We start from the raw sequence: 26,285 nt of genomic DNA, 5'->3' as shown, positions 1-26,285 counted from the left end.
CACAGCCCCTTCCGTTTTATAATACTACAGTTCATACATTTCAAGCGCTCTTGACTTTACATGAACAAAGGAAGCCCTCAACTTAAACACAAACCGGGGCGGGCGGGAGTGGTGGTGATTCGCAGCAACTTCGAGCCAATGTCGGGGAAAACCCGGTGGCGACACAAAATACTTCCAGAGCCTGTGTGAAGGCGAGAACAGGAGTACAGGGGGTCCCCGGGTCCGGGATGAGCCGGACGGGAGTTCCGGAAGATGAGCTCGTGAGGACAGCGACATGCGGCAGGTCAAGGATGCGCTTGGGATCCCAACCGGACACCAGGAAAGGACGCTTTCACCCTTCAGCCTCCGGGCGAAAGAGTGCGGTGTCGCTTCCCCTGTAGCGTACAGGATCGCGGGCCGCAGCCCGCCGGGGACCCGGGACGGCGAGCTCTCGGCTGGGGGCGGGGACCGCGGCGGAGCTTGAGGGTCCCCCGCCCGCGCCGCGTGAGGGGCGAGGCGAGCGCCGGGAGGGACGGGGCGGGGCAGAGGGCGGAGCAAAGCCGGGAAGGGGCGGGGCCGCGGCCGTGGCGCCAAAAGGCGAACATGGCGCCGGAGCGGCTGCGGAGCCGGGCGGTCTCCGCCTTCAAGCTGCGGGGCTTGCTGCTCCGGAGGTGAGTCTTACCGGGGCAGTTTATCGGACGGGAGAGCCAAGGCGAGGCGACCGAGCCGTGCGCGCCCGTACGCGGCGTGGCCTTAAATCACAGAGACCCCTAAGAAACGTGAAGAGGCGAAAGTGATCAGCGGGGTCTAAAGGCTGCGATTCCTTCTTAGGTCTCCCAGATGTTCGCGCCGCGTCGAAACGTTTCTCCCAGGTGGGACGTGGCTGTCCTCCTGCCTGTGCCACCCCGAGCCGGAGACGCGGCGATCTGCGTCCGAGCAGCGGTTCACTGGCGCTGTGACTTGGGCACCTCTCAGCGCCCCCTCCCCCCAGGTCTATGCCTTAGCAAAATGGGAATGATAACCGAGCGACTTCACGTAGTTTGTTCGTCGTCAGATGAGCGACCTGGGAAAGCCCATACGCGTGTCAGTGGGCTTACTTTATGAACATTGTGAGTCCTCTCCTTTCTCAGTTTTGGATCAGGTATTATTCCTGAGAGTTCGTAGAGAGTTAAAAAGAGGGCACGTTCCTAGATCTCCCTCCTCCCACTTTAAACATTCCCTTTAGAACTTATCTGATAGGTGTCCTGGCCATAATCACGTTTTCTTGTACTTACAGAATGCACTTTTCTAAGATTTTTCTAAGTCTGTTTTGTTTTTTAGAATACAGCATTTTTTGATACATATTTAAATACTTGCTGGATGGGGGCGCCTGGGTGGCACAGCGGTTAAGTGTCTGCCTTCGGCTCAGGGCGTGATCCCGGCGTTATGGGATCGAGCCCCACATCGGGCTCCTCGGCTATGAGCCTGCTTCTTCCTCTCCCACTCCCCGTGCTTGTGTTCCCTCTCTCGCTGGCTGTCTCTATCTCTATCAAATAAATAAATAAAATCTTTAATAAAAAGAAAATACTTGCTGGATGGAATATACTTTTTTTGTACCAGGTTGTGATTGCACTTGCTGTGTTGTGGAGAGTTTTTGTTTTTGAAATGATGAGTTTTATGAGCCTTTTAACTTTGCTTTTGGCTTAGTAGTGAACAAGGGCAAGAATGGATATGCCTTGGCAGAAAATAATGAATTTTGTTCAATTGATCCCTGACATTTTGCAAATATGAGCAGTTGATCAATTAACTTTTATTTTCCCTTAGCATTTGACCTAATATTCAGCTGTCATTCATTCATTAATTTAGTCAGAAATTTGCTGAAATCCTGTCTACACAGGATCTTAGCAGGGGAGTCTGCTGCTTCTTCCCTCTGCCCCTGCTCATGTGCTCGCTGTCACTCACTCTGTCTCTCAAATAAACAAATGAAATCTTAAAAAAAAAATTACAATACAGTAAACTGTTCCATTACTTTTCCTGTAGTCTATTGTTAGAAGCAAGTTACTAAGTCCGGCCCATACCCAAGGGGAAGGGTGCACACATGGATGTGAATATCAGGACGCATGGATTATTAGGGGTTGTTTTAGAAGTCTGTCTACCATGGATATTAAGTAGTTCATAGTTATTGAGTTTCACTTGTGAAAAGGATCACAAGAAAGAAGTGCTCTGGTAATGTTTAACAAGGTGACTACTCTAGAGTTAAAGAAGGGCTTCATTAAAGAAGTGGTTTGAGCTGACCGTTCAAGGATAAACAGGACTTGAGTAGGTGAAGAAGACTGGGGAGAAAGGATCCTGTAAAGGCCCTGAGGCAGGAGAGCAGTGGAGGAGCCTAGGAGTTTTGGCAGGGGCCTGATCCTGTATAGGGCTATAGGCTTTGATCTATCCTAAAAGCTGTCCCAGCATTCACCCAAAATGGGTGTGGTTTTAGGGAGTTACTCATCAAGTATCTTTGGACCACCTTCAGAATGCTTGGCACTCTGCCAAGGATGGCACGGTTGCAGTTTTCAAGAAGCATCATCCATGATAAATTGGAGAGATGGGATACCCACACAAGAAACTAATCACTGAGCAGCCCAACTTAAGAACAATTAGTGTGATGATTATAACAATAACATTGATGTGAAGTGTGAAGTTGTATGCTACAAACAGAATGGCATGCAATTAGCTGATTGTTTAGACAGTGTTCATTCTGAGCCCTATTGGTATTTAAATCAGGGATTCCTGTGGATTTTTTTTTTTTTAAACTTCAGCCTTATTGAGTTCTTTTGGAGCAGGGGGGTTCTTGTGATTTCAGTGAGTGTTGCTTCTATGACTATATTCATATGTCATAGTTTTTTTCTAGTCTACTTGTCTAATTCTGAAATTGAAAACAATGACAAAATTACTGAAATTTACTTTAAAGCAAATGCATTAGCAAATCAATAAATATATACTTAATCGTTATGTTCAGGACATTGAAGCAAATGAAGTCGTACCTTAAATGTAAGGTGATAAGTGGTACAAGGCTGTTGGTGATGTGTCGGATCGGAGGTGTATAGGAATTTTAACAATTCAGAAGGAAGGGGAGGTTGCAGCAGGTAGGGCTGGTCTAGGAAGGCTTCCTAAAAGACAGATGTGATTTGGGGCTTTAAGGATGGTTATATTGGCAGGGGATAGAAGGAAGAATTTGTTCAGAAAGGACAGGAGAGGTGAGCACTGCATGCAGCGAAGAGTGACTAGATTTTAATTTCAGTGCCAGATTGATGAGTGTTTGCCAGTTTTGGGCATAAAACTTTGAGCCTCAGTGACCAATGACCTGCCTCATCTTTTCTTTCCATCCCAGTGAAGCCATTAAGTACCTCACAGAAGCTCTTGAGTCTGTCAGTGAAGTAGAGCTTGAAGATACACTGGAAAAGATCATCGATGCAGTTGAAAAGCAACCATGTAAGTGACATTTTCTGATAGCTCTTAAATTAATATAGTTCTACCTCCTCGGTTAGATTTATAGATTGAGTGGAAGCTGAGGATTCCATATGAAGATACTGCAGTTTTATGAGACATACCCATGGTGGCACTTCTTCCCAAGGGGTAACCTCTAGTTCAGGACGTTCCCCAGAGACTCTTAACAGTTCTTCCCCGTCATGGAGCTGTCACTGCCAGCTGTTCTGCACTTGACTTCTGATTTTCATCTGGTCCTTACGGTCACTTTTGTCTCTCTGCATGCCTACTACTTTGTCTTACTTAGGTTTGGTACTCCTAATAGTTTTTCGGGGAAAAAAGAATAAGTGAGCTGGACTAATTCTCCCTTCTGGCTCCAGCCTTTCTTGAGGGATCTTTTTGTTAAATATTTAACCTTTTACCACAAGCAGAAGCCTACAAAGGAGAAATGCTCTTCTAGGTGCAAACGTCCAGTGTTTCTAGAGCAGAAACAGGTGTGGCTTGCTCTCAGGCGTTGTATTGATGCTAGTTTCTTCAATTACATGGGAAGACATATGTTCCATGATACAGGAGAAATTACCATTATGTCTCATTTTCAGTTCCAAAGGCAGAATTTTAAATATACCTTTGCTTTTAAAAAACTATAGTTGAAAATTTAGAAAATTTTATTAATTGTGGAAAAGTGGTATATATTCCTTTAAGATGGCACATGGTATTTTGCCTGAGAACGTAACAAAGTGTTCAAGGGTGCCCACTCTGGAATCAGGCTTGGATTTGTGTTGCCATCTATACTTTCTAGCTGTGTTCTTGGGCAATTTATTCAGTCTCTCAAAGTTGCACTTCCTCCCCCTTTTAAGATATCAACAAATGAACAACAATCTATAAGGACATCTAATCTAATGGCAATATGCTTGTGAAGTACTGAGCATAGTGTCACACTTAAGGGCTTAATAAGTGGTGGGTGTTATATCTGTTACTGTCATGCCTATGGAAATGGCATTGGTGGTGAAAGTTCTACTCATGTAACCTTCTTAAACCTAGGAGTTTACAGAAGTGTTTGTATAACTGAATTTATATTTTTAGACAGTATTTAGAAAAGTAAGGCATTTGGCTGTGTATTAAGATATTACAAGCATATTTGAGTCAAAGATGAAGGTTTCTGAGATGTGGCTTGTGTTATTGTTCTGACCTAACCCTTTTTTTGGTCCTGAGAACAGTGTAATGAGAATCTCAGGGTTAGTGTTGGCAGATTATTTTTAGGAAAAAAGCTGTCTGTGGAAATAAGTACTTTTTATGCCTGTTTCTAAAATTGAACTCTGAAATTCTCTTTTCAGTGCCATCAAACATGATCGAACGGTGTGTGGTGGAAGCAGCGGTCCAGGAATGCAGTCAGTCTGTGGACGAAACTATGTATGTGGACAAAATGAGCTTTTCCCCCTGCTGGTGATATGAAGTGCTTATTTTAAATTATTTTCTTGGGGAAAGAATTAGTGGTCAGCATTTCTACAGTGGTTATTTCTTAGTGTTTCTTTTTAACTGATAGCTTGCATTATAAACCTCATTATTAAGTGACTCATTTTTACTGTTTTTTCCAGGGGATTGGAGATTACAGTGTTGTTTATACCATTACTAACTTTTGCAACTACCCACCGGATCTCACTTTATATTCTGTATGCTACCAGTAAATTGAATTGAATATTCAGAAATACACTTTGCTTTTGCTCTTAGGAAAGTGCGGTGTCCAGAGAAGTTCAGCGACTTATGCTGGGTCACATGGTGAATGGCAAAGAGGGTGGAACCTTAGTTTTATGATTCTTTCTGTTAACTCATGTTATGAGAGCTGAGGAATTTATATGGCAATAATTTTTCTGGGTTTTATTTCCAAGTGTCCCTCTTTCCTTTCCTCTTTTGAATATGATACTTTTTTCCAAAATCACAGGGTTTAATTGGGAGGAAAACAACTGGTAAAATGGACAGAGAGTATTAACTTTAATAGTTTTTCCTCTTTGGGGCAATGGGGATCATTGACAGGAGTCATTACCGTATTAGAGCTGCTAAGAAAATAGAGAAATTGAGGAATTTATTTACTTTTTTATTTAAAAGATTTTATTTATTTATTTGACAGGAAGAGAGAGAGAGAGCACAAGCAGGGGGAGCTGCAGGCAGAGGGAGAAGCAGACTCCCTGCTGAGCAGCGAGCCCGATGTGGGGCTCCATCCCAGGACCCTGGGATCATGACCTGAGCCGAAGGCAGATGCTTAGACTGAGCCACCAGCCAGGTGCCCCGAGAAATTGAGGAATTTTAATTTTAACCTTGCAAACTCATTATTTAAGATACTAGGGTACAATGACATACCCCTAAAGCCATCAATAGAAATTCAAAATGACTGTTTCGAAGTGGAAGGATTATAATCATAAAGTAACCATTAAAGTTAACTGTTGTTTCTTTCTAGCTCTTTATATTCCACAGTTAGCCAATGCAGAGGTCCACTGGGGCTGAAAGGTGAACAGTCCTTGCAACTTCAATTGTCAAAAACTTATTATATTATATTGGGGGCGCCTGGGTAGCACAGTCGTTGAGCATCTACCTTCGGCTCAGGGTGTGATCCCGGCGTTCTGGGATCGAGTCCCACATCGGGCTCCTCCGCTGGGAGCCTGCTTCTTCCTCTCCCATTCCCCTACTGTGTTCCTGCTCTCGCTGGCTGTCGCTCTGTCACATAAATAAATAAAATCTTTAAAAAAAAAAAAAAAAGAAAGAAAATTATTATATTATAGCATAAGAGAGGCTTTCATTTTTATAGATGAAGTGGCATGAGAATTCAAATAACCTGTCAAGAGTGACCCTAAAAAAATGTTGGAACCATACCTGGAATCTAGGTTTTCTTCAAGTCCACTGGTTCTCTGCGACCCTATACTATGTGTTACCACCAGGGTTGCAAGACCGTTTCGGACCATACTCGGTCTAGGAGATAAACAAATAATATTTTAGGGAAGATTTTTTTAGGTTGGAATTTTAGGTTGGAATATTTATGCAGTAGTGCTGTGAATTTTTTTTAAAACTTCATTCAGACGTGGTTATGTTATTAACAGTGTCTGAAAGGAAGTTATTTTGTTGAATTTCTTTCTCTAACACTGTGTCAAGGATATGGCCAGTATTTTGGGGGTTCTTTTCTATTTTATACCTGGTTCCTGAGACACTTTTGTATAATACTTTGGATTAAAAAATTGTTGGAAATGAATCATATTCTTTAATAAATTATAGCTCATGAAAGTAGTACTCATGGGGAGAGATTTCTTTCAAGATATAACTATTTTATACATACATGTTCTTTTTCAACAGATGACATTCTTAATTAGAAGTTAACTTGTTATTTTTGCTTGAGAGTATTGGCAATGCTATCTTGTCTCTGAGAGGAAAATTTTACCCCATATTATGACCCTATAGAAATTATGTATATGATGCATGGAAAGTACATTCATATACCATAAGATTATAATACAAGTTTTTGTGCTCACCTAGAATACTTGTTTTAGTAAATCAGGTTTATGTTTTTGTGGGCTGTTTTTCAGAGAACACATTTTCAGTATCATAGGAGCATTTGATATCCCACGCTTTGTGTACAGCTCAGAAAGAAAAAAATTTCTTCCGTAAGTACACCATCTATTGATTTTAAGCTAATTTCAGATGCACATTTCTTTCAGAAGGCATATAGTCCATGATTCGTTTTTGGCCTACCTCTGTGTATTGTGATAGTTATAAGTAGGCATTTCTTTTTTTCTAGTCTATTAATGACCAACCACCCTGCACCAAATTTATTTGGAACAGCAAGAGATAAGGCAGAGCTGTTTCGTGAACGATATACCGTTTTGCATCAGGTAAGCTGAGGGGGGAAATGAGACTAAGCTTATGTAAGAGTCAGTGTTAATTAAAGGATGGAATTTTGTAGTCCAGGGTTCGTCATCCAGTAGACTCTAGCTGGGCTGTCTATGTTTGAAACCATGTGGGGGATACAGAAGTAAAAACAATTGTTTTTGTGATGATAAAAATAGCAGCTTACATTTATTACCTGCTTTTAATATGCTGAGCACTGTGTTTAGCACGTTATGGACATACGTACCTCATTTAATCATCACAACGTCGGTGTATGTATAAATGCTATTATCCTCATTTTTTCCATTATTTTTTAAAAATACTTACTTGAGAGAGAGAGAGAGAGCGAGCACAAGGGGCCGGGGCGGGGGGGGGGGTGGGCAGAGGGAGAGAGAGAAGTGGGGCTGATCCAGATCATGACCTGAGTTAAACGCAGACGCATCACTGACTGAGCCACCAAGGTGCCCTACAATTATCCTCACTTTACAAATGAGGAACTGAGACCTAGGTATGTTTAGGACCTTGACCAAACATCACATATAGCAAGTATAGACAGGATTTGAATCCAGTGTGTCTGACTCTGGAGCCCAGCCTTTGCCTACTACACTGTACTAGCTTCTAGCAGCTTACAATCTGTGAGGTTACAGACATTGGCACGAACAAAATATAAAGTAGAATTTTATAGGTGCCGTAAAAGAGATACAGAATTGGGAAAATCAGGGAAGCCTTCAGGGAAATGATGGCATTGGACATGGGCCTTGCCTGCTTTGATCCCGTGGAAATGGGGAAAAGGTGGTGGTGACGGTGTGAACACAGACACAGCAAAGGGAAAGAGTGGAGTCTGCAGGAAATGATGAGCAGTTAATCCATTTTGTGTGTAGAGGAAGGCTCATGGAGGAGGGTAGGGTGGGATAGGTTTGGAAAGGCAAGTGGGAGCCAGATCGTGGGAGCGCCTTGGATGCCACTCTCCGCAACTGGGACTCTGGTTTCTTGGTGCAAGAAGCCTTGGGATACCAGAGAGACCCAATCACAGCTGGGCTCTCTGAGCACTTCTCTCCCAGCACATTTTGGGGTGAATTAAGAATGCAAGTGAACAGTTAGGGGAGTCTGTGGTATTGGTCCTGCCAGAAATGACAGCTGGGGGGAGGAAGTGACAAGGGTGCAGATGGGACTGCACCAGAGCAGTGGAAGCCGTCACTCATGGTGACTGAGTGGATGTGAAGGAGAAGGGAAGAGTGAAGGCTCTGAGATGATTAAGGTTGTGAGTCCAAGAGAGTAGGACAGTAGAATAATATGTTAACAAATAAGAAAAAGGGAATGTTTGGGGAAGATGATGCCGATGTTGCAGGTTCTGTTTTAAACATTTGAGTTAGGGCGCCTGGGTGGCTCAGTCATTAAGCCTCTGCCTTCGGCTCAGGTCGTGATCCCAGGGTCCTGGGATCGAGCCCCGCATCAGGCTCCCTGCTTGGCGGGAAGCCTGCTTCTCCCTCTCCCACTCCCCCTGCTTGTGTGCCCTCTCTCGCTGTGTCTCTCTTTGTCAAATAAATAAAATCTTTTTAAAAAAATAAATAAATAAAAATAAACGTTTGAGTTAAGGTTGCCAGTGGGATATCAGGTGACAAGTACACTGAGAGCTGAAGAAAGAGATCTGGGCAGAGGGATTTAGGGGCCATCTGCCCAGAGGAGTAGATGGAGTAGAGGAGTAGACCCTCTGAGAAAGAGAGGCAGCCGTGGGGGAGGTGGCGGTGGAAGGGAAAAGGAGAGAATTGTGGGGGCCGGGCCGGCGTGGTGTTAGATGGCAGAAGCAGAAGAAGGTTTCAAGGAGAGGAAGCCTGAAAAAGGATGAAGAGGGTGGGCACTGGGGATGCCTTTTCTCTCCCGCTTCCATCACCTACATAACGTTGCCAGATCAGTCTTCCTGACGGGAAGCTCTGGTATTGTCGTGATTTTGCACAGAAGTCTTTCAAAAAGGAGGTTTACTGCCTATTGAATCAAATACAGATTATACTTAGTGTTTGAGATCTTCCACTTCATCTTTTTGGCCAGATCTCTACTTTTCCTCTGAAAGTCCTCTGTGCTGGAACCAAAAATGAAATAGAGAATGATGTTCGTTTCTTTTCCTTATACTTGTACCATTCACTCTCTGGACTGCTCTCCCCTCTTTGCTGCTGCTGAAACCTTCCTAATTCTGGAGGGGCCTTCTTCAGTTCCTCCTCTTTTCTGGACCTCTTCTTGATCAGTTGGATGCAATCTCTTCCTGCTTTAAACCACTGACTATGTCAGTGTGTCTCCTACAGCATTTACCAGAGTTGGCTCTGCCTTGTGTTTGGGCTGGATATCCCTGTTATCAGACACTCCTTGTTTACATTCTCGGCCACATTTGGCACAGTGCTTTCCATAGAGAAGATGCTCAAGTAAATACTGCATTCTTTTTCTTTCTTCTTGAAAAAAATAAAAAAAAAATACTTTATTTATTTATTTGAGCGGGGGTGGGGGGAGAGCATAGAGGGAGGAGCAGAAGGAGAGGGATAAGCACACTCTACGCTGAGTGCAGAGCCTGATGCAGGGCTTGATCCCACAACCCTGAAATCATGGCCTGAGCTGAAATCAAGAGTCAGATGCTTAACCAACTGAGCCACCCAGGCGCCCCCATCATCCAGCAATTTTTAAAAATTGATTTTACTTTTATTTTATTTTTATTTTTTTAAAGATTTTATTTATTTATTTATTTGACAGAGAGAGAGAGAGACAGCCAGAGAGATAGGGAACACAAGCAGGGGGAGTGGGAGAGGAAGAAGCAGGCTCCCAGCAGAGGAGCCCGATGTGGGGCTCGATCCCATAACGCCAGGATCACGTTCTGAGCCGAAGGCAGACACTTAACGACTGAGCCACCCAGGCACCCCAAGTTCTCCCCATGAGATGACAGAGGCCCCTACAGCCTCAGCAGCTCTTGGAAAGGGAGCTCGTCTGTTCCAGTAGCTCTGGGAACAGCCTCTTAGCCGCTCTTAGCTTGAGGCACTTACTCAACCCTGAACCATTCACTGGCTAAGGCGGGGAACACTTCGATTCCCTAGGCCTTAGTGGCCTGTTGATAGAAGGGGGAAGGGACACCAGCCCTGCCTAAACCACATGGGCCACAGTGGGGCGGGGAGATGGCTCCCCAGACAGAAGCTCCAGCTAACCTCTTACCTGTCTGACGTTCTGCTTTGTGCAGTTCATGAGCCAGCTGTACTGAACTTCGCATCACTTCCCAGATACTCTTACTTTTTTAACTCTCGTGACACATCCCTTCCTCTGCCGGAAATGTCTTGTCTCTTTTGGTTTCTTACTAGCAAAGTCTTATTTATCATTTAGGGTCTCGTTAAATGCCCCCTTCTGCCTGGGGTCCTTTGTTGTATGGCGTTCCTCGACTTTTCTCTCACAGACCCCTGTGCTCTGAGGATGACACTTGGTTTATTGTCTTCATATCCTCAGCCGAGAGCGCACTGCCGCTAGCCACACAATAGAGCTTTTACTTAAAAAAATTTTTTTTAAATACTTTTTTTATTTTCAAAATTACATTGCTAAGTATTTGTATATTAAAATACATGGTCTTTCAGGGGCGCCTGGGTGGCACAGCGGTTAAGCGTCTGCCTTCGGCTCAGGGCATGATCCCCGCGTTATGGGATCGAGCCCCACGTCAGGCTCCTCCGCTATGAGCCTGCTTCTTCCTCTCCCACTCCCCCTGCTTGTGTTCCCTCTCTCGCTGGCTGTCTCTGTCTCTAATAAATAAGTAAAATCTTAAAAAAAAAAATACATGGTCTTTCAAATTTATTGAGACTAGGCAGTAGTAACATTAGTTTAAGGACAGTGTTTTGTCAGAGTACTATTTAAATGAATTTTTAAATTTTATTTTAATGAGTTTTAGTGTAAAATGTCTGATTCAGTAATTCATGTGAATCTTTCTTTTTTTATAGAGGACCCACAGACATGAATTATTTACTCCTCCAGTGATAGGCTCTCACCCTGATGAAACCGGAAGCAAATTCCAGGTTAGAACATTACCCTAGTTGTTTAGGGGGTGTAAGTATATAAGTTAAATATGTATTGCTTAATTCTAATTTATTAAAATTTAAATGAAAATGAATCACTGGTAACTGTTTAACCAACTAACTGACCTGTGCATGCTCACTGTTAATAAAGTCTGTTCCAAGACCCCCCGTGGATGCCTCAAACCACAGCTAGGACCAAAACCTGTATATACCATGTTTTTCCTACACAGACATATCTGTGATTAAAGCTTAACTTATAAAGTAGGCATAGTAAGAGATTCATAACAATAATAATAAAACAGAACAATTATAAAAGTATACTGTAATAATTATGTGAATGTGGTCTGTGTCCAAATATCTTATTATACTGTAACTACCCTTCTTGTGATGATGTGAGATGGTAAAATGCCTGCATGTTGAGAAGGAGTGAGGTGAATGATGTAAACATTATGACATAACTTTACTACTGACCTTCTGATGATTCATCAGAAGAAGGACCATCTGCTTCTAGGCCGCGGTTGACAGAGGGTAACTGAAATCACGAAAAGTGAAACTGTGGATAAGGGGGAAGTGTCTGTAATATGGTATAACACTTGAGTCATTGCTAAGAGCCTGAGTTGGTATTTTAGCTTTTTATAGGATTAATTCTATTGTCTGAGTTTTATATTTGATTCTCTACTATAAAGTAGGTGTAAATACTGAAATGCACACTCAAAATTTACTTATTTATAAAAAGATTAGTTTCTTCAAAAAACTTATTTTCAGTCTTTAAAGAATTTATTTTGTCTTATTTTAAGCTTAAAACAATAGAAACCCTCTTGGGCAGTACAACCAAAATTGGAGATGTGATTGTTCTTGGAATGATAACCCAGTTAAAAGAGGTGAGTTAAACTTAATAAGCATCAGACTGTTGTTTTCAGCCCGGGCTGATGAAATGTCAGTTGCTATAGGATTCCTGCCCAGGGTACAGGGCCATATTCTCCACGGAAGGTTCTGGCCTCAGTTAACAAGTAGCCTTTGCCCAGGCGTTCAGTTTCCTGAGGACACGTCAGGAAGGAGTGTCTTACACAGGCCACCGGTTTGCGTGGTCTGAAAGTAGTCCCCAGTGACCTCTGGTTGAGTTTCTGAACAAGCGAGGCTGCAGACCACATCCTGCTCCCTCGGAGAGGGACACTGCTGACTGTCAGGCGGAGGCACCTGGTGAGGCCCGCGGGACAGCCCGCCAGCGCCCCTTTTGCCGTCTCTGGATCTGCAGCGGTCCTTCTCCTGTACAGTGAGGAGTCTCGGTCTCAGGCAAGTGACTCTGAGGCGACCAGACTAGCAAATGGAAACGCCTAGACCAGGAAATGCTCATTTTTAAAAATCCACTGTACTCTACTATATTCTGTTGTCAATGTTGTATTTTAATTATTTTGACCTAGTATTCATTTTTACATAATTATGGACATACTTCTTTTAACTTTTTTAGGGAAAATTTTTTCTGGAAGATCCTACAGGAACAGTACAACTGGATCTTAGTAAAGCTATATCCTTATTTATTTATTTATTTACTTATTGTTTTCTTTATTGAGATTGATGATAGTTTTTTTTTTTATTTTTTAAAGATTTTTATTTATTTATTTGAGAGAGAGAGAAAAACATCGTGAGCAGGGAGGAAGGGCAAAGGGAGAGGGAGAAGCAGACTCCTTGCTGAGCAGGGAGCCCAGTGTGGGACTCGATCCCAGGAACGTGGGATCATGACCTGAGTCGAAGGCAGATGCTTAACCCACTGAGCCACCCAGGTGCCCCTTCATTTTTACTTTTTTAAATCTATGTTACATGAGTTGGGGACATTGATTATATATCATTCTCAAGTTAACCTATTTGGGTTCCCGCTGTGTTACAGATGGCGATGACGTAGCAATCAAGACATAATCCTAGCCAGAGACAAAAAAAAAAAAAACCTTTAATTCTCCCTTATTTGGAGAATCCAAACAAGTCACTGAGGAAGTTTAGAACAAGCTAAGAATGATCCATAGTGTCACTATTACCAAACTACATCTTAGAATCAGACATGGGACATTTAAACCTAAAATTTTTTAAGCTATCATCTATTCCTAGTTTCAAGTATGAAGACTTTGAATTTATTATTTTGGGCCCAGAATGTGTGTTGATTTTATCAATCCCTTCAAGCATAGAAATATTTTCCTGAACTGTTGTGTACCAGTTCCACAGTGGCTTATACACAGAGTCATGCTTTGTCTTAGCAGAAGGTAAGTCAGTATACTTTTTTCCTATCCTCCTCATTCTACAATAAAAGCATTTCTACATTGGTTAAAATATATTAACATGATATAATTGGGGAGAACATTGCTTATAAGAGCATACTTTTGACAACATTAAATAACTCTCAGACTGGTAAATGGGCCTGGGATTTCTTTTTGGGGTGACAAAAATATTCTGAAATCGGTGGTGATGGTTGTACGACCTGTGAATATACTACAAAAACCACTGAATTGTATACTTTAAAGGGTAAAGTGTAATGTTATGTGAATTACATCTTAATAAAGTTGAAAAAAAACCCCAGATTTTACATAGGGTCATAAAACGAAGCATTTCCTAATCTTCATACCTTCTGTCTCTGTACCCTAACATGTATTGTGAAATTAAGAAGTGGGAAGTTTTACTTCTTTTTTTTTTTTTATAAAAGATTTTATTTATTTATTCGACAGAGATAGAGACAGCCAGCGAGAGAGGGAACACAAGCAGGGGGAGTGGGAGAGGAAGAAGCAGGCTCCTAGCAGAGGAGCCTGATGTGGGGCTCGATCCCAGAACGCCGGGATCACGCCCTGAGCCGAAGGCAGTCGCTTAACGACTGAGCCACCCAGGCGCCCCGGAAGTTTTACTTCTGAATCTATTTCTGTTTCATGACTTTTTAATGTAGAACTGAGCCTGTCTTTGGCTCTGAAGCTGCTGTGGGCTGTAGCTTGGTGGGACTGGCAACTTTCGTAGCTAGTTGACAGAGGGTGAGACAAAGATTTAGCATTACTGCTTTGTGTTCCAGTTTCTTCCTTTCAAATAAGGAGAATTGGACAAATGAAAGTGATTTGTTACTTATCTTTTTTCAGGTTGGTTTGAAGATGGGGTGTTTCATGTCAATGCCTTCGGATTCCCACCCACGGAACCCTCTAGTACTACTAGGTATAAGATGTTTGACTGCAGCTCTGTGGGAATTTTGTAATACTGGCTTTGTAAGATAGGATGTCATATGTCAGTTACTATAAGGCCCCGGGCTTTGTGTCAGAATGCAAAGACGGTGAGAGTTAGAAGACGGGGCTGTGTAGGTAACTGAAAACTAGCGCATTGATTCCTGATGACTTGCGGTCTCGTCTCTGTACCTTGGCTTTTTATGGGAAAGATTTCCAGTCTTCCTGTCTCACTTATCTGTGGGGTTGATTAGAAGTCCAACTGAGATAAGAGGTAGGAAAACACGTAGCAGAATGTAATGTTCATGTTATCTAAAGCCTTATTTTGGTTTTCTACTAATGACTAAACTTACAAGAGGCAGATTATAAAGCTCTTTCATTTAAGCAAAAGCATCATATTATTAGAGCCATTCCAAAAGGACCTTCTCTGAGAGGAGAGAGTTCCCTGTCACTCATGTTATTTGAGCAGAGGGTAAATGATGGTGTAAAAGTTACAGCTGGTGGCCTGGGGTTGGAGGTAATCCACGAACCTTTCTTTTTTCCCATTTGAGGTGTTAAAACACGTTTTGTTTCCAATGTTTAAGAACTAGGAGATTTCTCATAAAAGTCTAGATTTCGGAGTTCTCTTGAACAACCAGATCTGGCAACAGGGTGCTTGACTTCCCCCCCCGGGCTCCCACTCTACGGCAGGGATTGCCCACTTCGGCCAGGGCATGTGGTGCGCCCTAGCTCATACCTCAGGATTTAGTGCTACCTCGCTGAGGCCCGTGAGCGCTCGAGTTTGCCATGTCTGGGGGAATTAAAGTTGCCTTCGAATCTTGAGATTCTATCTGTGATTACTGAAGATTTCAAGAAGTGTAAGAATGAAGATTTTGGTCCAAGTACACCTATATAAATTCAGGTGGAAAGGCCGTGTTTGCTGGCTGGGAGTCGTGGGCAGAGCAGCTTCTCCTGGTGGACGTTCTCTAGGGGAAAGTGCTGGTCGTGCTAAGGAGAACACGAGCCCTCCTCCAGCCAGCTCACTTCTAAGAGAATGCACTTAGTGCCAGTTTGTGGCTTTTTACACCGTGATAGGTTTTCTTTGGAATATATTTAAGGAAAGATTGCTGTTACATTGGCATTTAATTTTCATACAAGTTTCAAAATTACTACTTAGGAATGAGAGGTAGAATCAAGGAGGCTGGCCATGAGTATTACCATTCTGTTTCAGCCTCCTGCAGAGCCTGCCCGAGGAGGGGCGTGGAGAGTTCTCCAGGAGCTCAGGCCTGGCTCTCCGACGCTTGCACCCCTTAACTGGGACGGCCACAGGCGAATCACTTAGCACTCCTGAACCTCATTTTCGCTTTTGTAAAATAAAGAAAATAGAATCTGCTAGATGAGCTTTTTTTTTTTTTAGGCTTTAAGACTATAACCTGAGCTGTGTTTATATATGTACATATTTTACTTAGGGACCACATATACATACATACATCCAGGGAGAGAGTTTCTTTTTATGCATGAATACACAGGTCTGTATCTTTTTTTTTTTTAACATTAAAAATGGACACATATGTTGCTTTGTAACCTCCAAAGTGTCACAATCCTGGGATGTAGGTTCCCCTCTGTAGACCTCTGTAAGCCCTTAGAATAAATTTCTAGAAGTGGAATTGTTTGGTTAAATGGTTAGTGCTTTTTTTGAGCACTTTGATTAGATATTGTTTAAATCAAATTCCCATTTCTCTGTCTTTCAACTACATTTTAATATTTGCTTTAGTCAGTTTTAAAAGACACAGATCCAGCCTATTAAGTATTTATTTACTGTTCTGGTATTCCTTATCTTAGGACATTTAAATAAACTTGTTTGCTTTTTAAGTGCTACAAATAGTATATTTTCATGGTACTGTGTACACTAAGGGGGAAATAACCTCATTAGAAAGAAGCTAAATTTGTAAAATTATTAGAAAACGTGCAACAAGGAGCGCCTGGCTGGCGTGGTTAGTGGAGCATGCGTCTCTTGATCTGTAGAGATTAAACAAGAAATCTTAAAAAAAAAAAATGGAAGAAAGAAAAGAAAGAAATCTCCAAAAGAATATAGGATAGAAGCTAATATTATGTCATAATTACCTAGGGCATACTATGGAAATGTTAATTTTTTTGGAGGGCCTTCTAATACATCTGTGAAGACTTCTGCAAAACTAAAACAACTAGAAGAAGAGAATAAAGATGCCATGTTTGTGTTTATATCTGATGTTTGGTTAGACCAAGGAGAAGTTTTGGGAAAGCTTCACACCATGTTTTCTGGTGGGTGCCATTCTTTTCTACTCTTTTGAACTCAGTATAAGGGGTCAGGTCTTAAAACTAAATTGTTAAAAAATGTAACTTTTTGAGTAGTCTATTTTCTTGTAAATGTTGACTCAGCAGTGGCATATTTAAGAGAGATCATCTTACAGACTTACATTTTTACATTTGAAAAATTACTCTGTGTGTGTACTCATGAGAAGTAAGAATTAGTCCTAAGTTAGTATAAGAATGGATAAGAGCTTGGGTTTTGGAGTCTGACAGAAGTGGGTTTAAACTGCAGCCTGAGACCTTGGTCAGGTTACTTAATCTCTCTCTTAGCTTATAGGGATGTTGTGAAAATCAAGCCATTGCAGGGCCTGGCATATAGCAGGTGTGCAATAAATGGGCAGCATTGCTACTACTATTTAAAAATAATAGTTATTAAAATAAGTTATTATTAAACTAGTAAGTTTTTATTATTAAAAATTCATGGTTAGGGGCGCCTGAAGTGTCTGCCTTCAGCTCAGGTCATGATTCTGGAGTCTCAGGATCGAGCCCTGCATGGGTCTCCCTGCTCAGTGAGGAGTCTGCTTCTCCCTCTCCTTCTGTGCCCCGCACCCCAGCTCTTGTTCTCTCTTTCTCTCTCTCTCTCTGACATAAATAAATAAATAAAATCTTTAAAAAAAAATTCATGGTTAGTCTTAGTTGGTGGAGTATGTGACTCTTGATCTCAGGGCCATGAGTTCAAGCCCCATGTTGGACCTAGAGCTTACTTAAAAAACAAAATAAAACAAAAAACCCCTCATAGTTAAAGGGTTTTTAATCTGATTTCTAGACTCAGAAACTGATATTCATTTTATTCTCTTATTTTTAGGTTATTCACCAGCACCTCCGACCTGCTTTATTCTGTGTGGTAATTTTTCATCTGCACCGTATGGAAAAAATCAAGTTCAAGCTTTGAAAGGTATTGAAGGTCTACTGAATAAGTGTTTCTACATTTATATAAACTAAACTGATAAGAAGTGATCTATAATATTTTGATTTCATTCAAAAGATGCAGGGTTGTATCTAATCAAATATAATTTGATTTTTGTGTGCATTATATTCAAATTAAATTTAATATCCCTTTAAAATTTTAGATTCCTTAAAAACTTTGGCAGACATAATATGTGAATATCCGAGTATCCACCAAAGGTAATGATTTCTACTGCTATATTTTTATAAGTTTTTTAAAAATAAAAAATGCATTCCGAATTTGATATCCATGATTATTAAGAAACAAAGAAAAATATGAGAAAATCAGTGCTAAGAGATAAAATTATCCTCACATCGTGATAATGTATGTTACACTGTACTAGAGATTTATAGTGAAAAATATTAAAAGGAAGAGTGTTACTTTCAACTATTTTGAATTTCTTGGTGACATTACTCTAAATATCTAGAGCTGCACTCTTCACTATGACAGTCACTGGCCACATGTGTCTCTTTAAATTTAAATTATTTTAAGTTAAATATAATTTAAAATTCACTCACACTAGTCACAGTTCAAGCACTCAATAATCAGTGCAGATACAGGCATTTCCATCACTATAGCAAGGTCTATTGGACAGTGTTAGTCTGGAGACTTAGTAGTTCATTTATTAAAATGCATGAAATTTTATTAAAAATATTAAAAATTCATAATTGAATTAAAGGCAGTAACTTGTTTTTAGACTATCGGATAGTGTTGCCGTAATTTATTTTTTAAATGAATTATGTTGAATTTTGCTGCAGTAGTCGTTTTGTGTTTGTACCTGGTCCAGAGGACCCGGGATTTGGTTCCATCTTACCAAGGTAAGTTTTGTTTAGATTTTTCTAACAGTAAAAAAAAATTTGTACAATTCAAAGATACATTCTGTACCTCATAAATTGTTTTTATAGGCCACCACTCGCTGAAAGCATCACTAGTGAATTCAGACAAAGGGTACCATTTTCAGTTTTTACTACTAATCCTTGCAGGTAAATATTACCATTTTGTGTTACACTTTTTTTCCTTTCATTTCAAAATTAACTTGATTCTTAAACTGCGTCTCCCAGCCTTGACTGCCATGAGATAAAGAGAAAATTTCTCTTTATTTTAGGTTTCTCAAAACTTTTTTGTTTTAAAGATTTTATTTATTTGTCAGAGAGAGAGCGAGCACAGGCAGGGGAAGCAGCAGGCAGAGGGAGAAGCAGGCTCCCCACTGAGTAAGGAGCCCAAAGCGGGACTTGATCCCAGGACCCTGAGATCATGACCTGAGCCGAAGGCAGATGCTTAACTGACTGAGCCACCCAAGCGTCCCAGTTTCTCAAAAATTTAAAAATATTTTAACATGATTTAATTTTAACACATTTAATTGAATAATGAATTTAGAAGTTGAAAACCAGATGGAGATTTAAAAATTGATATACTCATTACACATACTTTAAGAAAAGTTACAATGGAGGGGCGCCTGGGTGGCACAGTGGTTAAGCGTCTGCCTTCGGCTCAGGGCGTGATCCCGGCGTTATGGGATCGAGCCCCACATCAGGCTCCTCCGCTGGGAGCCTGCTTCTTCCTCTCCCACTCCCCCTGCTTGTGTTCCCTCTCTCGCTGGCTGTCTCTATCTCTGTCGAATAAATAAATAAAATCTTTAAAAAAAAAAAAGTTACAACGGAAAAGTGAGAAGATGATGTGTTTACTGCATGTGCCACTCACTGTAATCACAGGCTGTCACCCAGTCCTTGGTTCTCCTCTCTTTTCTGCCTGCACTCACCCCTTCAGTGATCCTGTCCACTCCCAAGGCTTTCGGTCCCGTGTACGTATCGCCACGTCAGCTCTCAACCTGTTCTGGACCCCAACCAGTCACTCAGGCCAGAAACTTGGGTTTCTCGCACGTGCAGTTTTTCAGGAAGTCTTCAAAATACATGCAGAATGCGGCTGCATCCCAGCATGCCCACCTCTGTGGCCCTCTACCATCTTCTCTAGCCTGGGTGACTACAGCAGCTTCCTCGTTGGTCTCCAGCCTCTCCCCCTGCCCTCCTTCTGAGGTCTGTTCCTAACGAGGTGTCGGGGTGGTCCTTTGACACATAGGCCTATCACGTCCTCCTTACTGACCCTGAAAGGTGGGACCCCCTCGCGCCATTCAGTAAAGCCCACATCCTCACCGTGGTAGTCAGGGCCCTGCATGACCTAGCCTCCTGTTCCCTCTCCGATTTCCTTTCTTCCTCATTTATTCCAGTCACTGCAGCCTCCCTTCTGTTCCTCAAACATGCCAGACATGCTGCAGCTCGGGGCCCCCACTGTACCTGCTTCGTTGGCCGGCACGGTGGTCTTTCTCTGCAGATCTGTGTGACTAACTCGCCTCCTTCAAGTCTGTGCTCAGATCAGACTCCGTGATCAGCCCTACCTGTTTTCATTATCCTATTCAATAGGCCAGCCTTCTGGCCCTTCTCTCCTCACAAATGATCCCTAATAGCCTGTTTTTCTTTTTTTCATACACTTAGTCATCTCCCCATATCCCTACATAATCATCATGTTTATTGTTTATTTTCTCAGACTGCCCTGCCCCCAGTAGAATATAAACTGCATGGGGACTGGGATCTTTTTGTTCTGTTCGTTCGTCCCTAGAATGGTGCCAGATGCATCTGAAGAGCTCAGTAAATTACTGTTGAGTGAATGGATCAATAGATTCTAGCTGAACTTTTGCTGTGGTAAACAATGGGGGGGTGGCTTTGTATCATAAAACATTTTGCCTTTTAAACTATCCCATATTTTTTTCCTGAGGAAGTCAAATTCAGCTACTGTTTTCATTTCAGAATTCAGTATTGTACACAAGAAATTATTGTCTTTCGTGAAGACTTAGTGAATAAAATGTGCAGAAACTGTGTCCGTTTTCCTAGTAGCAATTTGGATATTCCTAATCATGTAAGTTAAGTCTTCTTTATTAGACTGTCTTAAGTGTTGCATTATATAAGATTTTGTTAAGCCACCTAATGACTTGCCCTTTTATGTTTATTTATGGTTCAAAATAATTTGAACATACTTTTGTCAGCAAGTTAATTTTTGTTACTAAGTCCGTGTTCCTCAACTTTCTCACCAAAGTATCCCCTAATGGGCAGAGGAAAACCTAGAATGAACAGGAAATTTCTTTGAAGCTTCCTATTTTGCTTTTAAAACTCATAAATCTTACATTGTACTTCAAAATAGATGTATATTTGTTTAAAAAAAAAAGTTTATGCTCCTCACATTCCTTATTTATATGCTACGTCCACATCAGGGTTCCCTGACGTGAACTGTCGACCCCTGGTTACATGAGCCCCTGCGCCACTTTGGGAAACGTGCAGGTGGATCACACAGCACTTTTTGTATTTATTTTATAATATTTAAAGTTTATGTAGGCTGCATATCTATTGTTGGCATTACTCAAGCTGTGGGATTAATTTCTTTTAAGTAATCTCTACGCCCAGCACGGGGCTTGAACTCACAACGCTAAGATCAAGAGTCAAGTGCTCCCCCGACTGAGGCAGCCTGGCGCCCCTGTGGAATTCATTTTAGATGAACGTAATTAGTAACCAAGTTTATTGTACAGCTATCAGTACAGTTGTTCCAATGTGACTATTTGGGGTAGTAGCTTTTATGATATATACGGTATTAAATGAAAACTTACAGATTTTTCCTAAAATACAGGATAGTTAATTTCATTTTTTTTTTTTTTAAGATTTTATTTAGTTGAGAGAGAGAGAGCAGTGGGGAGGGACAGGGAGAGAGAGAAGCAGACTCTGCACTGAGTGGGGATCCCGACATGGGGCTCGATCCCAGAACCCTGAGATCATGACCTGAGCTGAAGGCAGACACTGAACTGACTGAGCCACCCAGGCGCCCCTAGTTTCATTTCATATGAGTGTTTCCCAAAGCTCTGTGATTCAAAGTCCTCCTAATTGTTTCTCAAATTTTTCTTAGTCCTTTTGGTAATTGATATTTAATTTAAAATGATGTGTTAGCAATTTTAATTTTTATAAATGAACTGAAGTTTGTTTTATATCATTCTTTTGTAGTTTGTAAAGACTATCTTATCCCAAGGACACCTGACTCCTCTACCCCTTTATGTCAGCCCAGTGTACTGGGCATATGACTATGCTTTGCGAGTGTACCCTGTGCCTGATCTCCTTGTCATCGCAGACAGATACGACCCTTTCACTGCGACCAATACGGAATGCCTCTGCATAAACCCTGTAAGAATACAGTTAACGTTAGTCATAGTTTGTCAAGATTAGAGTGTTATTTCTTTAAATTTAAAAAATATATATTTAGTAAAATTATTGTTGTATACAAATGTACTATTAGTGAAACACTGAATTAATTTGGTATACAAAGAAAGTTCTTCAACGTTCAGGAAAGCATGTGGCTATAAAGTAAAGGGAATTCAAACAATACACTGAAGCTTATAAATCTAAAGGTGTCTTTTCCCCTTCAGAGTGCTGCCTTGGGATTCCTTTCTGGCAACTGCTTTCAGAGCCTACAGCTCATTCTCTTTAAATATATTAATGCCCTTTGTGTATGATTTTGATTTCTGGAAATTTGTGCAAGTCCCAGAAATGTGTAAGCCCGATGAATGTGGAAAATCTTACTGGGATACAATTTCTTCTCAAATTTTGGGATACAATGCCTTTTCAAATTTTGGGAATAATTACTGCATAAACATTGTTGATATGAAACAAAATATCTTCACTAGTGATTTCTAATCTGTATGTTTCCTTGATTCTTGTGAATTTTAGACCATAATACCTTTGTTTCATCTGGGTCATCTCTAGAAACATGGCATACTGTTGGTTACTGCTTTCCTCAAACACTCATTTATTTTGTCCCACTTCCGCTAAGACAGGGTTTCTCAGCCGTGGAACTGCTGACATTCTGAACCCAGGGATGTTTTGCTGTGGCACACCATCCCGTGCTTGTAGGGTGCTTGCAGCATTCTTGGCCTCTCATCCTGAGATGCCAATGGCAGCCCCCCAGTTGTGACAGTCAGAAATGTCTTAGGATATTTGCCACATGTCCCCTGGGGGACAACCTTTTCTGTGGTTGAGAACCGCTCTAAGGATGAGCACAGGCAGTGGGTTTTGTTTTACGGTTCGAAATTTGTGGCCTGATTTTTTTAGAATCTTTATTCACTTTCCTATATTCTTTCACAGTAAAACTATTTCTTTATTTAAATTTAACTCTTTGGGTGTTCTCATAGTCAATGCTTTATTGGATAACGCCTTATTTCTGAATTCTTCCACTTTCTCTTCCTGTAGGCCAGTAAACAACCACCTCCTACACCATCATATCCTTTTTTACTTTATTTATACCTTTTGGGTAAGCCCAAAACTTCTCACATTGCTTCATCCCTTTTTTTTTTTAAAGATTTATTTATTTATTTATTTTAGAGGGAGAGAGAGAGAGCATGAGTGGGGGGAGGGGCAGAGGGAGAGAATCTTCAAGCAGACTCCCCGCTGAGCGTGAAGCCCAGTGCGGCCCGGCCCGGCCCAATCCCACTGCCCAGGAGATCACTACACAAAATCGAGTCGGACGCCCTGCTTCATCCCTTCTTGATACTTACTCACCCTAACGAATGTCTGCAGTGGGCAGACCCTGAGTTAGTGCCAGGGACACAGAGACTGAAATGAAAAGACCATCTGTGCTGGAGTTTAGTGGACAGACAGTTGTGTTACTGCTCGGTTGCTCTGGGGGCACCGCAGACGGCCGTGAGCGCGGATTCTCACTGGAAAGAGGGGCGGGAAAGCGTTCTTGAACGCGAAGTTCCAGTGTCTTATTTGCATATGTAGCATCACGTGGTACTGTGTATTTCTTACACGAGGATTTCTCACTCCTAAGCATTTCCAGTTATGTCTGTTAGTATAAGACTGTCTAGCCAACTTGAAAGACTTTTGCTTCAAGTGGAAACATTTTATAGTAATACCTTCTCTCTATAAAGATGAGGAAAAAAATCTCTCAATACTTTATAGTTACATCTTAAAACTTTAAGTCATGACCAAGGAATTTGAGCTTAAAGATAGGAATTCTTTTATAAAAGTTGAATGCTCACTTACAGGCATTTTTTTTCTCCAAAGGGCTCTTTTCCAAGAAGCGGATTTTCATTCAAAGTTTTTTATCCATCCAACAAGATAGTAGAAGACAGGTAAGTATACCCCCGGAAACAGCAAGGAGGAGCTGTCTTTTGGCATGGTCAGAGAGTGTAATCTTGAACACACAGCCCAGTTGTCTTTATTTTTTGGTAACGAATACAAGTACATGATAACAACTTCAAACAATGCTTAAAGTATAAAATTGAAAAGGAAAAAATACATCTGCTTCCTAACCCTGAAATCATGATTAAGTTTCTTATATTTTTTAAAGGTTTATTTATTTGAGAGAGAGTGCATGCACACATGTGCGCACGTGTGCGTGAGAACGCGAGCGTGAGAGTGCGCACACGCAGCGACGTGCGTGTGGCAGGGTGGGGCAGAGGGAGGGAGAGAGAAGGATCCTCAAGCACACTCCTGGCTGTGTGTGAGCTTAACTCGGTGCTCAATCCCAAGAGCCCGAGATCATGACCCGAGCCGAAATCAAGAGCCAACACTTAACCAGCTGAGTCACCCAAGTGCCCCTCTTATGTATTTCTTGAAAAAACAATTATGCATTGTTCTTGCTGCTCAGTAGTCATGGAAAATTTAAGTCCATTCAGTTTATGAGATATTGTAAATTTTCCTCTTGGATTTCCTCAGTTGACATATATTTGATTCTTACTATATTCCACACACTGCTTAGTTTTTGGAATGAATATAACCAGACAGATACTCTCATTAAAGTCACAGATATTCTAGTCTATTCTATAATCCCAAAAAGCGTTTGACTTTACGTAGCCCACACTGAATCCTAAAAATCCAAAACTGATCTGGAATGCCATGTGGTAAGAGCAAGCACTCACCTCCAGTGTCTTGGCTGCCTGCTCTCACCTGGATGCCCCTGAGGGCATTTGATTTGGTGACCCCAGGATTACTGAGGGCTGTCTGTCTGGAGCATATTTTGTCCACCTTTAGAATGGCTTTTACTGAACTGCAATTTGATGTGAAACTTACTCTGCTATGAAAATCTGTAATGGGCACTTTCAGCAGGTCTCAGGACAAGAGGATTCTGTGTCTGTCCCAAGCAACTGTTTATCTTAGGGGAGACTGTGAATCTTCTAATAAACTCCCTTTGCTTTCACTGCTAGGAAGCACAGCCAAATGTGTAGCTCACTTCTCTAGTTGCAGAGGGATTACTAGCATAAATGTTGGGTGCAGCCCTGACTTTCTCTTTTTTTTCTGAACTGTATTTTCCCATTACTTGAATTTCTTCATTTACTTTTATCTTATTACATCTATCTCTGCAAACCATTTTAGACATTTTTTTAAAAATGAGCTGGAATATAAGTAAGCCACAATAGGAAATTAATTGATTTATTAATTATGATAGCAGAAGACACTTCAGTTACATTTCTGGTAATGGTCCCCAGCTGCCATGCAGAATTATTTTGTGTTCTAAGCACTTTTTATAGAACTCCATGATAGTTCCTAACATTATTGTATTAGAAGTCATGTATGCACCTGTCTTCCTTAAAAGCCTCTAAAATAGCCCTTGACTTAATGCTCACCATTCATGGAGTTGAAATAGCTGGTTCCTTTAACTTCTATAGACTCAGATGCTGAAAAGCCTTGACGTGATTTCCGAACTATAATTTAGTAGTGATAATTGAAGGAATCATTTTAGTGCTTGATCAAACAGGTTGATGTATGTTTATTTTTGAGAGAACAGAAAACAATTTCAAGATATAGTGGAATCATTTGGTCTTCCTGATACTTAGTTTCTCCAAAGAGGAAATCTTTTGGTAGATTATTTATGAAATCATATTGTAGCGTTAATCACAGAAACATAGTCAAAGTAGGTAAGGTTAACTGTCTTTCAGCAGGGACTCTCACACAGTTGTTTATTTAAAAAAAACAGTATTGGGGCGCCTGGGTGGCACAGCGGTTAAGCGTCTGCCTTCGGCTCAGGGCGTGATCCCAGCGTTATGGGATCGAGCCCCACATCAGGCTCCTCTGCTATGAGCCTGCTTCTTCCTCTCCCACTCCCCTGCTTGTGTTCCCTCTCTCGCTGGCTGTCTCTCTCTGTCAAATAAATAAATAAAATCTTTAAAAAAAAAAATAATAAAAATAAATAAATAAATAAAACAGTATTGGTGATGTAGTGGAGAAATACCCTTTTCACACATAGTTGGGTGGTAAAAAAAAAACCCTTATGGAGGGCAATCTGACAGGACTTCTTAAGACCTAGACTGTATATACCAGCATTTACATTTCTAGGAATTTATCCTACGGGTAAACTTGGGCTTATGCATAAAAGTAGGTACAAGCGTTTTTACTGTAGTTTGTATAATAGCAAAACAAACAGTTTAAATGGGTACCTGTATGGGCGTTACGGGGGCGCCTG

The 26,285-nt window shown here is 41.3% G+C and overlaps 1 protein-coding gene across 2 annotated transcripts in view; it reads left to right on the top strand.

Annotated features, from left to right (window-relative positions):
• The first annotated feature begins 563 nt into the window (after positions 1-563).
• POLE2 (DNA polymerase epsilon 2, accessory subunit) overlaps positions 564-26,285 on the top strand; it is a 29,255-nt gene continuing 3,533 nt past the window's right edge. The window contains exons 1-18 of one of the 2 annotated variants that reach the window (XM_026513672.4): positions 564-650; positions 3,338-3,438; positions 4,767-4,842; positions 7,002-7,079; positions 7,214-7,307; positions 11,259-11,333; positions 12,131-12,214; positions 12,802-12,858; positions 13,537-13,585; positions 14,441-14,513; positions 16,626-16,798; positions 17,652-17,741; positions 17,917-17,971; positions 18,551-18,610; positions 18,698-18,775; positions 20,594-20,702; positions 21,833-22,009; positions 23,888-23,955. In XM_026513672.4, the coding sequence (XP_026369457.4) occupies positions 583-650; positions 3,338-3,438; positions 4,767-4,842; positions 7,002-7,079; positions 7,214-7,307; positions 11,259-11,333; positions 12,131-12,214; positions 12,802-12,858; positions 13,537-13,585; positions 14,441-14,513; positions 16,626-16,798; positions 17,652-17,741; positions 17,917-17,971; positions 18,551-18,610; positions 18,698-18,775; positions 20,594-20,702; positions 21,833-22,009; positions 23,888-23,955 (1,565 nt within the window). In that variant the 5' untranslated portion in view covers positions 564-582. The remainder of the gene's footprint in view (positions 651-3,337; positions 3,439-4,766; positions 4,843-7,001; positions 7,080-7,213; positions 7,308-11,258; positions 11,334-12,130; positions 12,215-12,801; positions 12,859-13,536; positions 13,586-14,440; positions 14,514-16,625; positions 16,799-17,651; positions 17,742-17,916; positions 17,972-18,550; positions 18,611-18,697; positions 18,776-20,593; positions 20,703-21,832; positions 22,010-23,887; positions 23,956-26,285) is intronic. The other variant, XM_057306369.1, reaches the window with a different exon arrangement.

This window comes from Ursus arctos, unplaced genomic scaffold (genome assembly GCF_023065955.2).
Source record: "Ursus arctos isolate Adak ecotype North America unplaced genomic scaffold, UrsArc2.0 scaffold_37, whole genome shotgun sequence".
In the NCBI taxonomy this organism is placed as follows: domain Eukaryota; kingdom Metazoa; phylum Chordata; class Mammalia; order Carnivora; family Ursidae; genus Ursus; species Ursus arctos.
The sequence above is the reverse complement of the archived record's forward strand: the minus strand, read 5'-3'. Positions and strand labels throughout refer to the sequence as shown.